Below are 12,233 nucleotides of genomic sequence, written 5' to 3'. Positions count from 1 at the left end.
TCGTCTTCTTTACTCCTTTATTTCCTGCTTGTATTAGAGCTTTTAGCAGTAACCTTTGTCCCTGACATCTACCTAATCTTGGAGGTGATTTATTAGGTGTTTTTTTTCTCTATCCCATAATAATTTTTCATATTTAACCTCTGTATTGGTGTTATTTTGTACACACTAGAGGCTGCAGCTTTATCCGTTCACTCTGTTCTTACAACCAGGGACAACAGACAGGATGCACTGTTGGTCATCCATCAGTAGGATAACAATGGTAAAGTATCTTTGTGCTCTTTTGTTGGTCTGAATGGTCTCTGTTTATCTCTCCCCAGACTTCAGCCTCTCCTCTAGCCAGGAAGCCAGCACTACAGCCCTGCCATCAGCAGCATGGACTATTACACACCCCAGCCAAATCGTCGGCACAACCCTGTGGACAGCATTTGCCGCAAATTGCAGACCATTCAGTGGCGCGGTGACCGAGAGCCCAATTCGCCTTTCCAGATTCCCAAGCTTTCCTCGAGCAGCTACGACAGCCCGCAGTGTGGGCTCAGGAACAACCTAGAAGCCATCCTGAAGAAAGGGGCCCTCAACAGAGGCGAGGGGGAAAGGGTGAAGGACAAGGTGAAGGAGAAGGAGAAGGGGAAGGGGAGAGGGAGAGGGATGGGGATGCCGAGCTCTGCAGCCTCCCAAAGTTGCAGGCTGGGACCCTCTGTCCCTCTGTCCACCCCTTCCACCCCCGCTACGGCAACTAACATCACATACACCATCACCAGCACTCTGGGGGAGAGGAGGGGTGCAGATGGGAGTGATTTAAGACAAGTTAAGACATGGCAGAGGTATTGTTCAACACCCACAGGCCAGTCCAAAGACTCCCCTTACTTTACATTCACACAAGGACCTCAGTCGGTGCAGCCTGAGAGCGAGAGGCCGAGCAGGAGCAGGAGCCCACCCCTGTCCCGCACCTTCACCCCGGGCCACAGCACCCTCTCCTACAACCTCAACTTCTGTGCTGGAGAAATGACAAACTCAACGGAGTGTGAGCTGCCCTACCCAGCTCTGGTGGTGAAAAGACTGTCTATGGGAGATGGAGGTAGGGACGAGCACCTGCTGCCCAGCTGGGATGTGTAGGTTGTTGTTGCAGCAGCAAACACAAAAAGGATCGATTGGCAAAACTTAACTCAAGGTCCACTCACTGTCTTCTAGCTTTAAAGGGATAGTTCAACATTTTGGCAAATTGGCCCATTGCCATAATCACTATAGTCATAGCAGTAGGTTTGTTACTTTTAATTATTGGTGTAAGCCATTTTTAGAATGGCGGAACCAAGCCGGGCGCTGCTCAGAGCTACACTAAGGAGGCTCATGGGATTTCTTGGTTTCCCTCATCAAATATACAATCCAACAACTCCAAAACGCTCTGGTGGACAAGTTGTGACCTGCACATTCACCACGCTATGAGATAATAACAGAACGTTACCAGACAGAGTTGTTTTCAAGGTAAATTCATGCAAAACCGCTGATGTGCGTTCCTGTCGAGGGCAGTTTTTCGGCAAGCAGTCTCTGCATTTACCTCGAAAACAACTCTGTCTCGTAACGTTCCGTATTTGATGAGTGAGGGAAACCAAGAAATCCCATTAGCCTCCGTAGCGTAGCTCTGAGCAGCTCACGGCTCTGCTCCACCGTTCTAAAAATGGCTTACACCAACAATTAAAGGTAATGAACCTACTGCTATGACTATAGGTAATGGGCCAATTTGCCAAAATGTTGAACTATCCCTTTCAGCTACAACTCATGGCACTCTTCTGCAGATCAGTGTTGTGTTTTTTGAGCAGATCACATTAACTTATTAAGAGAGTAAGATGAGGTTTTAAGATAGAAAACACTCTCAGTGGATCTTGGTTTATGATTTTATTTTGTGATCAAATTGATTATTTGGTCTGAGCCTCAGGTTAGTGTGCCGTGTAATTTGGCACTGGGTGCCTGTGCATCAATTTTAGGGTGAAGACTGGAATTTTATTTTTCTCGTTTGTTTTGTTTTGTCATGTAAATTTGATAAGAATAATCAAAATGGGGACTGTCAGTAACTGCAAAAATGCAATAACAAGAATATGAAGAATGCAGATAATTTATGACATCACTGGATTAGTAACCATACAAAACAAACCTTTTCCTGAAGGCGTCATAAGTCGGCGGCATGAAAGGCTTTCATTCATTCATATTCATATTTTATCTTCAGCACTGATCAGTTTAATTGTACATAATATCAGTTTTGTTCTTGCATATTCTATAATTGCCATGTCGCAAAGTTAGGATGTGGCTTTATCCAGTGTGGGGAAAAAAATTAGAGCAGCGGTGGAAAGGGGCTCAGTGGGTCAATCTTGACCTTTTTTACCTTTTCAAATATTTTTTTAAGTTTGAGCTTTTATTAAGACTCAGTCTGCAATTTAAAGAGAATGTTTTTACTGTGATTCTGTTGTTTTATTGCTATGACTGTGAGTGACAAAACAAAAATATTTGTTGCTTCAAACTGGCGTGCCTTATGTAACTTAGCAGTACTGTGCCTGAAGGAAAATGTATCATGTGCTCGCTTTGCAACACAACTTAGTACAGTCTGTGTGTGTGTGTTGCATATTCATGTTTCAGGGAGCTCAATGGCCACTGAGAACAGGAAGGAGAATATGGCAGAGATCAGCCTCATCTGTGAGGAGAATCTGCTCGATACCATCTTCCATGCTTGTGATACCCAGCGTCGAGGTATATACACACACACACACACACACACTCTCACACACACACACACACACACTCACTCACTCGTGCACGCACACAATGCTTAGTTCAGGCAGCAGCAGAGTCTTCCAGCAAGTTGTACACAACAGTCTTATGATGAATTACTATTTATTATTGAGTATACTGTGGCAGTGTGTTTCTGTGTGGATGGCCGATGTAATCCTCTCAGCTTCCAGCAGTCACACAGTATCCGTGTTGTCTGAGTCTTCCTCTTGCACAAGATCCACAAGTTTTCTCAAATGATGTGCAGGGACTTGTTATCTCATCTAACATTTTTGATGTTCTTCTGGAGTGAAGCACCCTTTGCAGCAGAGGTATGGGATATGGAGTCTGTCTTTTCAAAAATAGGGAAGGAAAGTTTTTCAAATTCATTTTTGCCTGATATTCAGGAAGTTTTTTATTTTTTTTATTTTTTTTTATCATTCCTGAATTTTGACCCATGGATTTAATTCCATCCTAAATTATATTATCTTCCATTTTTTGTGCTCTTCTGGTGATGGATACAGGTTTTTGTGCTTTGGTTATTTGTTGTTGTTGTTTTTTTCTACGGATGTTATTTAAATTAAAAAATGAAGATAGTTAAGTGACTTCTTAGATAAATGGGCTTCAGCAATGATTGGTTTTGTTAAATGTTTTAAGTAAATGTGAAAATATTAGATGCACTGCTATTACTATCGCTTCTACAACTACTACTAGACACTTTGTTCTGAATAGGTACGTAATGTAAATACCTTATGTTTATGTCAGTGCATTTTGTTTCTGAACATCTTAAAGAGTCACCTTTTTAGAATAGTGTTCTGATACTGTGTGGAAAAAAAACAGTGAGGTCAGCACTGAAATCTGTGAAACTAACTACTAAAAAGTTAACTGATTCTTACTGTCACTATGGTTACTACTTTTTCCTGCCAGTGCCTACAGTATAACCCACATTTGAAGTCACGATGTATCAGAATAGTCTCAAGGTTCAAATGAAGAAAATCAACTGAAATTGCAGGAGAGACAAAGAGTTAATTACTTCAAAGTCATCATCATGAAATAACATTTTATGTTGTGACAGGGTAAATAATCCATATGTCTCATGTCATATTACATATGTCTGTGATTCATGCATCTTCCAGGTAAAGTGTATGTGTCTCACATTGTGGACTACCTGCGGCACACCACGAGTCGCAGCTCAGAAGACAGTGGGCTGGAGGAGCTTTGCAACATGCTGGATCCAGAGCACAAAGATGTCTCCATCGACCTGGACACCTACCACGCCGTCATGAAAGAGTGGATTGATGACCGCCGCAACAACGGGTAAAAGAACTACAGATTTGAAGTTAACAGAGTGTCCAACATGGTGTAAAAAAGGAGAGGGTGTATTGCATCTTTTTTCTGGTCCTCCGCTTTCTGTTTGGAGAACAGCTACTGGTAGATAGAGCTGTGTGGGTGGGTTCTGCATCAGATGAGAGATTACTAGTGATAAATGGTTTTTCCTCATAGTTTCACCTCTAGATATCTCCCTTTAACAGTGCGTCGTTGTCTGTTGGTGTGTATTTGATGTGCATTTAACACCTCTGTCCCTGTTTCTGAGACGTCCCCGTCACACATTCTGTGGTTAAAATTGAAAGTAAAAGCTACACCTTTTGGTGATGAGGCATCTTGTTAAGTCAGTATACGACTGAGTAAGGTATATGAACCGAAGAGTTGTCTTTGCAGCAGTGCAGGAGTGCTCAGCAATTCAGCACTACATTATAAACACAGTAGAAGAGTCCAACAGTAACATCGGGTTCAGATGAAAGACCATAATATAATATTTTTTTAATGATTTTGCACACTTTATTTATTATTATTTTTTTTATCTTTATTGACAAGTAAGGAACAATACAATCATGTTTTCAGACAGAAAGAGATAAGAAACAAGGTAATAATCAGGAAAAATGATAGTAGAAAAATAGTAATAATAATAATAATAATAATAATAATAGAAAGAGAAAAAAGGCTAAATACATACAGTACATGGGTAACGCATGTTTTATTTTGTGTTGTATTTCAGGGAGGTGCCAACAGATGACATCACTCAAGACTCAGTCAAACTCAGAGACAGCCTGTCTGGTGAGTGCACTGCGTGACAGCTCACGTGTTTCAGTTTCATTTTCATGTGTTGTATACACGCATCTAATTTTTCTTCCCACCACTGACACGTAATGTGTTTTGTATGTTTTAGCCAAGAGGTCCATGCTGCTCAATATGACCTCGGGAAGCTTGGAGGCCTTTGGAGGGGAGTCCTCCAGAGCAGAATTGTAAGTGAATGTATTAAATAGTGATGCTGTCTTTTATAAATGGGCCATACTGTACCTGTGTTTGTGTATATTACCACCCACACATAACCTTGTTATATTCAGCTAAATTGCACCTTGTCTATATGTGTTTTTCCCTTCTCAGTGAAACGTCAGAGCTGGTGTATTGTGTGGCTGACCTCCAGATGAGTAATCAGAAGCTCCAGGAGGAGGTGAGGAAGCTGAAGCAAGTGGTGGAGGGCATGGAGGAGAGCAACCAGAAGCTGGCAGAGGAGAATGAGGATTTACACAACCAGGCCAGGGTGTAAGAAGCACTTGAATACCTGCACCGCACATAGACTGCACAGATTTACTGCAGCACCATGTGGTTTGCTTACTTCCATCCATGTTTGTCCTCTCGCTCAGTAACCAGCAGCTGGCCCAGAAGGAGAAGATGCTGAAGGAGGAGGTGGAGGAGATGAAGGCTACTCTGAGCTGTACGGAGGAAGGCAGAGCTCGCGCCTCCGCACACAGCAAACATGTGGTTAGTCAAAGTCAGGCAGCACAAAGAGGATCTCTGAAAGTGCTTTCTGCTCACATGCTGAGGGAAGACACGTGTCTGTTGCTTTGTTACGTGGGCTTTATTCTTACTTTGTGTGCAGAGTAGACAAGTGTAGTCGAAATATACTGTAGCATAGAAAACAAGTCAAGTCATACTAGCATCAGTTGTTATCGATCCATTTGGCCTAAAATAAAAACTCTTATTCTGCAGCATAATCTTTTGAAAGCTCTGCTGCGTTAACTTGCACTGTTTCTTAAGATTGAAGGATAGATTTTTCTTGTGTATCGCATTGTGGCACAATCACAAGCTCCTGTAAAACAAGTTTTTGTGGGTTTGAAATTCATATGAATTTATTGACAAGCTTTGACTTGTGTTTCAGCTGTGTATATTTCCACATAGGGTTTGCAACAGAACAAACAGAATGGATAAAGCTAAGTGTTTGTGCATGTAACATGATGTTCAACTTGGACAATGTCTGGCGCCTTCAGAAAAATGTGCAAGCTTTGAATGAGGCCCCACTATCTCAGCCGCAGCCCACGTCTCAGATTGTGTTTACATTTTTCATGAAATACCTCATATTCAACAACATACAATGCAATGTAATATAATATTTTAAGTGAACAAGTCAAGGGCTGAGAATTGTTGTGTTTCCATAGCCACCATTGAATTATTTTCTTCTTTTTAGGAGCGAGAGAACCAGAGTCTCATCGCCAAGATCGCCTCGCTTCAGGAAGAGGTACTTGACCGTGAAAGGATGACCGTTGTCAAAACAGTTGACAGTGAAATCAATGGCCTGACTTCACAGGGCATCAAAAGCACTCACCTATTCATAGATAGCATATTGTTGCAAGTTTGTTCATGAAAGGATGTGAATGGGTGTCCTTACTCCCCTCTGTTGCCTCCTCAGAACTTCAAGGTCACCATGGAGATGGACGAGCTTCAGAGGAGAATAGCAGAGCTGTGTGACATTAACGCTGACCTTCAGGTACCTTTTTTAGTTTCTGTGCAAAATCATTTTTACATTTTGTCCTGGATTGGTGCTCATTGTGTTTCCGGTACGTCATCGTTATGCAACTGCCTTTTCCTTGGCCTCAGGTGCAAATTCACTCATTCGATGCCGTCGTTAGTGAAAAGGAAGCGGTGATACTTGAGGTCAGTGCCGTATGCGGTGTTATTATCCATTTTAATGTCACTGGAAAGCCTTTGCTGTTTTGTGGCAGCTTTTGATCATGTGTTACATAAAATAGCTTGAACGTCCTTCCCTTCCTTCTACAGAAAAAGAGACAGATAGATGAGCTGAAGGCGGCGGTGGAGGAATACTCCTCCATCACAGAGGTCAGTGTGTTGAACTTCACGTCAAATACTCATTTCAGCTTCTATGCATCAACAGCCCCTAATAACATATCAGAAATATTCTTTTACTTTTTTCATATCTTCCTTATCTCTTGACTTCTTCATACCCATACAGCCATTTAATCTGCCACTGGGTCTACTGCAACCACACAGCAGAACATTCCAATTTGCGTAATTTGTTCTAAGATTAGTTTTGTTTTTTTTTCTGCACAGACAGTTCTCTGCTGTATCCAGTGTGTTGACTCAATTATCAGCATGTGTTGGTTTGGTTGTGAAGACAATCTGTGGGAATGAAATCACCTGCTGTCCTTCCACACACACACACACACACACACACACACACACACACACACACACACACACACACACACACACACACACACACACACACACACACACACACACACACACACACACACACACACACACACACACACACACACACACACACACACACACACACACACACACACACACACACAAGACTTGTAGCTCACTGCTTTGCTAGAGTTAGCTACAAGCTGACTTGTAAATATGGTGTGAGATGGTTGGCTTCTCTGTTGTTCCTTCTAGCTGCTGAGAGCGGATAAGAACAAGCTGGAGAGCCAGATGCAGATGATCTATCCAGACCTGGCTGGGTTAGTATGAGCAAGAATGACCCAGGTGTAGAAGGATATCCACTAAGGAAGTAGATATTGACCACATTTGAAATAGTAACCAAGCTCCAAACTTGGTGTGTATAATAAAACTTCAGTGATAATGAATGTCATGTTTGATCGTGATTATTCCCTCTGTCTCTCACAGGGCTGGCCTGTCCCTGTCAGTGGCCTACAGGTTGAACCAGAGCACCTCAGGATCCCTACAGACTGAACTGGCTCTGGCACAGTCGCCACTGGAGGTCAGCAGTCCCTCACTCTGGGTGATTTTCTCCATGTGCTCAACTTTCCTTTTCCTCTCTCTCCTCTTTGCTCTTATCACACATCTCTTACTCATCTGCTCTTTCGTCCCTCCTTGTCATATATGCTGACATTTATCCTAATTTTTCTGTACACATTCTATAGTCGTTTGCATTTTTTCCCGACAGAATTTATGGCCGTGGCGAGTCTTCTAGCAGCCAAACTGCAGCACATTAGAACATGAATATTGGCTGCACAGAAACACCATATTCACACCGAACAAGCACTTCAGTAGACAGCTAGTAGTTGTTGTGTTATGTAATCTTGTTTTGTAGTGCCCTTGATCCCAACTGCTGTTCTGAGAATTTTTATGCCCACAGGCAGGTGATTAATCTGTGAAGAGTTTTCCTCCACAAGCTGCGAGGCTTCCCACATTTTTTAAACACAATACAAAGCACTGTCTGAACATTATATGTTGATAACCACATGCTACATACTTGTTCAGTCTGTCTTTACACTAATGGTACAACTTTGCTTGAAGCATCTTCTGCTCATTCATATAAATTGTGTTGCTGTCTGCCACAGGCTCCCAATGGAGCCGAACATTTGTCCACTACCATGAGCTTTGCTTCTCCGCTGGACGAGACTCTGGACAGGGAGGTTCTGCTGATGCTCCAGGGACCCAATCCTGAACACATGGCCCAGGAGTTCAAGAGCATGTTAAACAAACTGGTAACCAAGTGTGATCAAGTGTGTGTGTGGTGACTGGTGGACAACTGGCATTTGAAAGAGTCTCATTGTTTAATTGTGTGAAGTGTTTCGAGTTGTGTATTTGAAATTTAAATGTCACGCTCTAACTAATCAACACAAAACCAGCATTACATCAGATTTACTATTTGTTAAAATCATTTTCTTATACAGAGGAACTGCAAATATAATTTTAAAAGTTTAGCTTGAATAGTCAATACTACCTGTTTGCATAAGCAGTTAAATGTTCTCACTTCCTTTCTGTAAGTTCAGCTACAGCCTGCTACAAGCTAAATAAGGCAGCATAACACTTAGCTCGAACCACAACGTAGAACTGTTGAGACATCACTGATTTTTATCTTTCACTAGAGACTTGACTTAGACTTTCTGTCAATCCCCTCTGTTCATCAGGATGATCTTTCCCATACCAATTAAACATATAGTTAGTCATGTGTTGGTGTAATTGTTTAGGCAGCAGCTACATGTGCAGTTTTAGATTATCAAAGTATATTTAAAACAGTAAGTTTATGCATACAAGACATACAAATGTCTTGCCTTTCTGAATCTTCTTTATGTCTCTCAGAAAAGGGATTTCAAGGACGAAACGGACTCTGTCTTATCTACACTTAGAGGCTTGTTGGATGACTTCACACGCACAGAGGGCAACACAGACATCGGTCTTCAGGTCAGATGCTCACACCGTGTTTCTAATTGCAGGCAAAGTTGCAGATTAACAGTGTAGACACTGCAGACCCAGTCCCTGTGTGCATTCCTGTGTTTGCATACTGTATGCCTGCAGGCTGATTTAAGGCTAAAAAGGGCAGATGGCAGATTTTTTTTTGCTATATGAATCACAAAATTATATAATGTGATCTCTATCTTCCTCTCCCTCCACCTGTTGCACTCTTTTTCTCAGTCTATTACTGTTTATCTGCTCTTTCTCTCTTTCACACCCACTATCTCTCCTCTCTGGAGATCTCTCACTTATATAACTCTCCAACAGGCCCCATCCAAGCAGAGCTGTTTAGTCAGTGTGTTGTACCATGAACACTACCCACTCCCCTCCTCCCTCACTCTGACTTTCTGAATCTCTCTGTCTCTCTCACTCATTTTCTCCCCCCCTCCTTCTGCATTGTTGCCACTCTGCATTCATTAGCCACGTACTGCCATACAGCAGTAAACATACCAAATGAGACAGAAATCATTAGTGGAGCAGAGCTAGAGCTGTTACCAGTGCATGTCTGTCCTCTGTCGGTCAGGAAAGATTTTGTCAGTGAGGTGTCAGAACTTTTTGGAAGCTTAAAAAAGGCACCCAGCTATTTATGCTGTGTGACAGCCTTCATCCCTTCACCCAAGCGAGAGGCTGACCCCTTGGCCTTACCCTCCCACAGACGGTGCAGGCCGAGCTGGACTCGAGGAGGGCAGACTGGGCCCTCAGCCTGGACCAGCTGGCCCAATACACAGACTCCCTGGAAAAGGAGCTGATCAAAATGGCCAGTAACATGAGGAGGTCCCGCACTGAGATCCTCCACCTTTCAGTGAGGTGAGGAGATTTTTGTTGTTTGCACTGCCTTTTTGTCTTTGGCTTGTGAGTGTGTGAAAAAGAAGTGGGCAGTCAGAAATGTGCGAGCTGCTGAATGCTGAATGCTGAAACGAGTGATGTTGTTATGAGAACAGAGGATGATGGAAGTGAAATAGCAGAGGAAGATGGAAGAGAATAGAACTGCACTGAATCCTGTGCTGGCCAATTAAAGGCAACTTGACTCTAAGGTAAGAAAACATTTTCTTTTAGGCAGAGCTGCTTTTTGCAGCAGCGATCTCATTGGTTGACTTAAACTTGAGTAGGCAGTGCTAAAGAATATTCAGGCTAAGTAAGGTAATACTGCCAACACTGAAGAACACAACCAGGGATGATTAAATTTAGTCATGTCATTTACTGATAGAATGCAGTGTAAACATAACAAGCTGTCTAAGTTAGCTGGTTATTTCATACAAGCCTGTGGTTTTCTCTATACACTTGTTAGCATGCCTGATCAGTTTCCAGGATGTGAAATGCTACATGGTCCTGAATGAATTCAAAAACCTTACTGGGCAGAGCTTCAGAGGATTTTATTCAGCCAATGAAGTTTCTGCCACGAAGAAGCTCTGCCTCTGAGCAGATTATATTTATAAAACTTCATCAGTGCACATAAATAACACCACAATAAGACCTGTGCAAGTGTGTTTGAGCTTTATTTCCCTGCTCTCGCTGCTCTCGCTGCTCTCGCTGCTGTCTCAGTTGGCTAGTCAGTTGTACGGAGTGGGGGAAAGACGTCAATCATCCTGACCTCAATGACCTCAAAGGGCCCACCTCACTAGCTTTGGGTTTGGGCCATTTCTGGACTTCAGTCTGTGTGGATGGGTTTTCCTCGTGCTGTGTGTGTGTGTGTGACTGTTTGTATGTGTGTGTTCATGGAGACGGACATCCCCTTCAGATATATAACAGGGCTGCTGTGGTACAGTATCAGATCAGAGAGGGAGAACTGGACAGGCTGTCCAGCTGGGATTTACTGGTGCTCTGTTGCCAGGGTGATCTCAGGAACTTAAATATTGTTTGAGAGAGAACTCAGACTGAAACTTAAGAGGGTTGATCGTAGGTATAGATCTGTCTCCTGCTCTGGAGAATCATAATCTAGACTGTTGGGAGGAAGACTGGGCTCCAGGGCAGTGTGAGGATCAGGACTCTGTAGGACGTATTTGAGAATCTGTGTTGTGTGAGATCAGAGGGTCAGGCAGGGACTGGATCTAAGAAACTGAAGTGAAGGAGTCGTCACTGGGCCAGTCGGAGAACTGGCGCTGGTCACCCTGGGCAACAGAATGGGACACTGCATGGGCCTGCGGATTGGGTACAGTATGTCCACCGTGCTGTTTTGCAGGATCCGTGTGCATGTGTTTTTGTTTTGTTTTGTTTTTTTCGTGATGTGCGGACAGTTAAGACTGCATTGATAATTTGTGTACGTCTTTCACATTTTTCTTAAAAAACAAATAATCCTTCAGCTGTCTGTTGTAATTACCATGATTTTGAATCATTGTACACAGGGTGCAGGAGCAGGAGAACCAGAAGCGACAGCTGTGTGAGGAGCTGGAGCAGCTAAAGACACCCCAGGACAGCAGAGAGGCCTCATGCCAAACACCTGCACCAGAGGAAGAGGTTAGAGGAAAAATAGAAGCAGACTTAAGTCTGTAAACCTATATGGCCTATATAGAGCCTACAACAACCCATCACCATCACTCTCATTATCTTTATGTTTTAGTCTTAATCCATAGTTGGTATAAATAGTTTTTAACTTCTGAAAAACAAATGAGTGTTAGTTACACCATTTAAATGTTAAAAGCGGGATTGAAAAAACCACTCAAGTCTGTGCTGCACTCAATTTTAATAATTGTCATGTATGTGTTTTTTTATATGTAATGATAGTCACCACAGTGGTACAGTATTGGATGGTTGGCTTGCAAAGCTGTGCCAGAGCTCACACAGTATTCAGACAGATGGAGTATCTGGTAGAAGAGGGTGTGTTGCTGAGTGTGTGTCTGTGTTTGTGAGGGACCATACACCTACACACCACAAAATGCAACAACACATGCTTGAACATTTCCATTACA

At 42.7% G+C, this 12,233-nt stretch overlaps 1 protein-coding gene across 1 annotated transcript in view; it reads left to right on the top strand.

Annotated features, from left to right (window-relative positions):
* The first annotated feature begins 366 nt into the window (after positions 1–366).
* lrmp (lymphoid-restricted membrane protein) overlaps positions 367–12,233 on the top strand; it is a 29,530-nt gene continuing 17,663 nt past the window's right edge. The window contains exons 1-17 of the mRNA XM_083999211.1: positions 367–1,075; positions 2,626–2,736; positions 3,891–4,071; positions 4,811–4,869; positions 4,982–5,057; positions 5,200–5,358; positions 5,460–5,577; positions 6,281–6,331; positions 6,503–6,580; positions 6,691–6,747; positions 6,871–6,930; positions 7,522–7,586; positions 7,753–7,846; positions 8,430–8,576; positions 9,175–9,276; positions 9,983–10,134; positions 11,670–11,781. Of these exons, the coding sequence (XP_083855337.1) occupies positions 373–1,075; positions 2,626–2,736; positions 3,891–4,071; positions 4,811–4,869; positions 4,982–5,057; positions 5,200–5,358; positions 5,460–5,577; positions 6,281–6,331; positions 6,503–6,580; positions 6,691–6,747; positions 6,871–6,930; positions 7,522–7,586; positions 7,753–7,846; positions 8,430–8,576; positions 9,175–9,276; positions 9,983–10,134; positions 11,670–11,781 (2,325 nt within the window). The 5' untranslated portion in view covers positions 367–372. The remainder of the gene's footprint in view (positions 1,076–2,625; positions 2,737–3,890; positions 4,072–4,810; positions 4,870–4,981; positions 5,058–5,199; positions 5,359–5,459; positions 5,578–6,280; positions 6,332–6,502; positions 6,581–6,690; positions 6,748–6,870; positions 6,931–7,521; positions 7,587–7,752; positions 7,847–8,429; positions 8,577–9,174; positions 9,277–9,982; positions 10,135–11,669; positions 11,782–12,233) is intronic.

Source organism: Trachurus trachurus, assembly GCF_905171665.1.
Source record: "Trachurus trachurus genome assembly, chromosome: 23".
In the NCBI taxonomy this organism is placed as follows: domain Eukaryota; kingdom Metazoa; phylum Chordata; class Actinopteri; order Carangiformes; family Carangidae; genus Trachurus; species Trachurus trachurus.
This window is presented reverse-complemented; position numbering and strand designations above follow the sequence as displayed.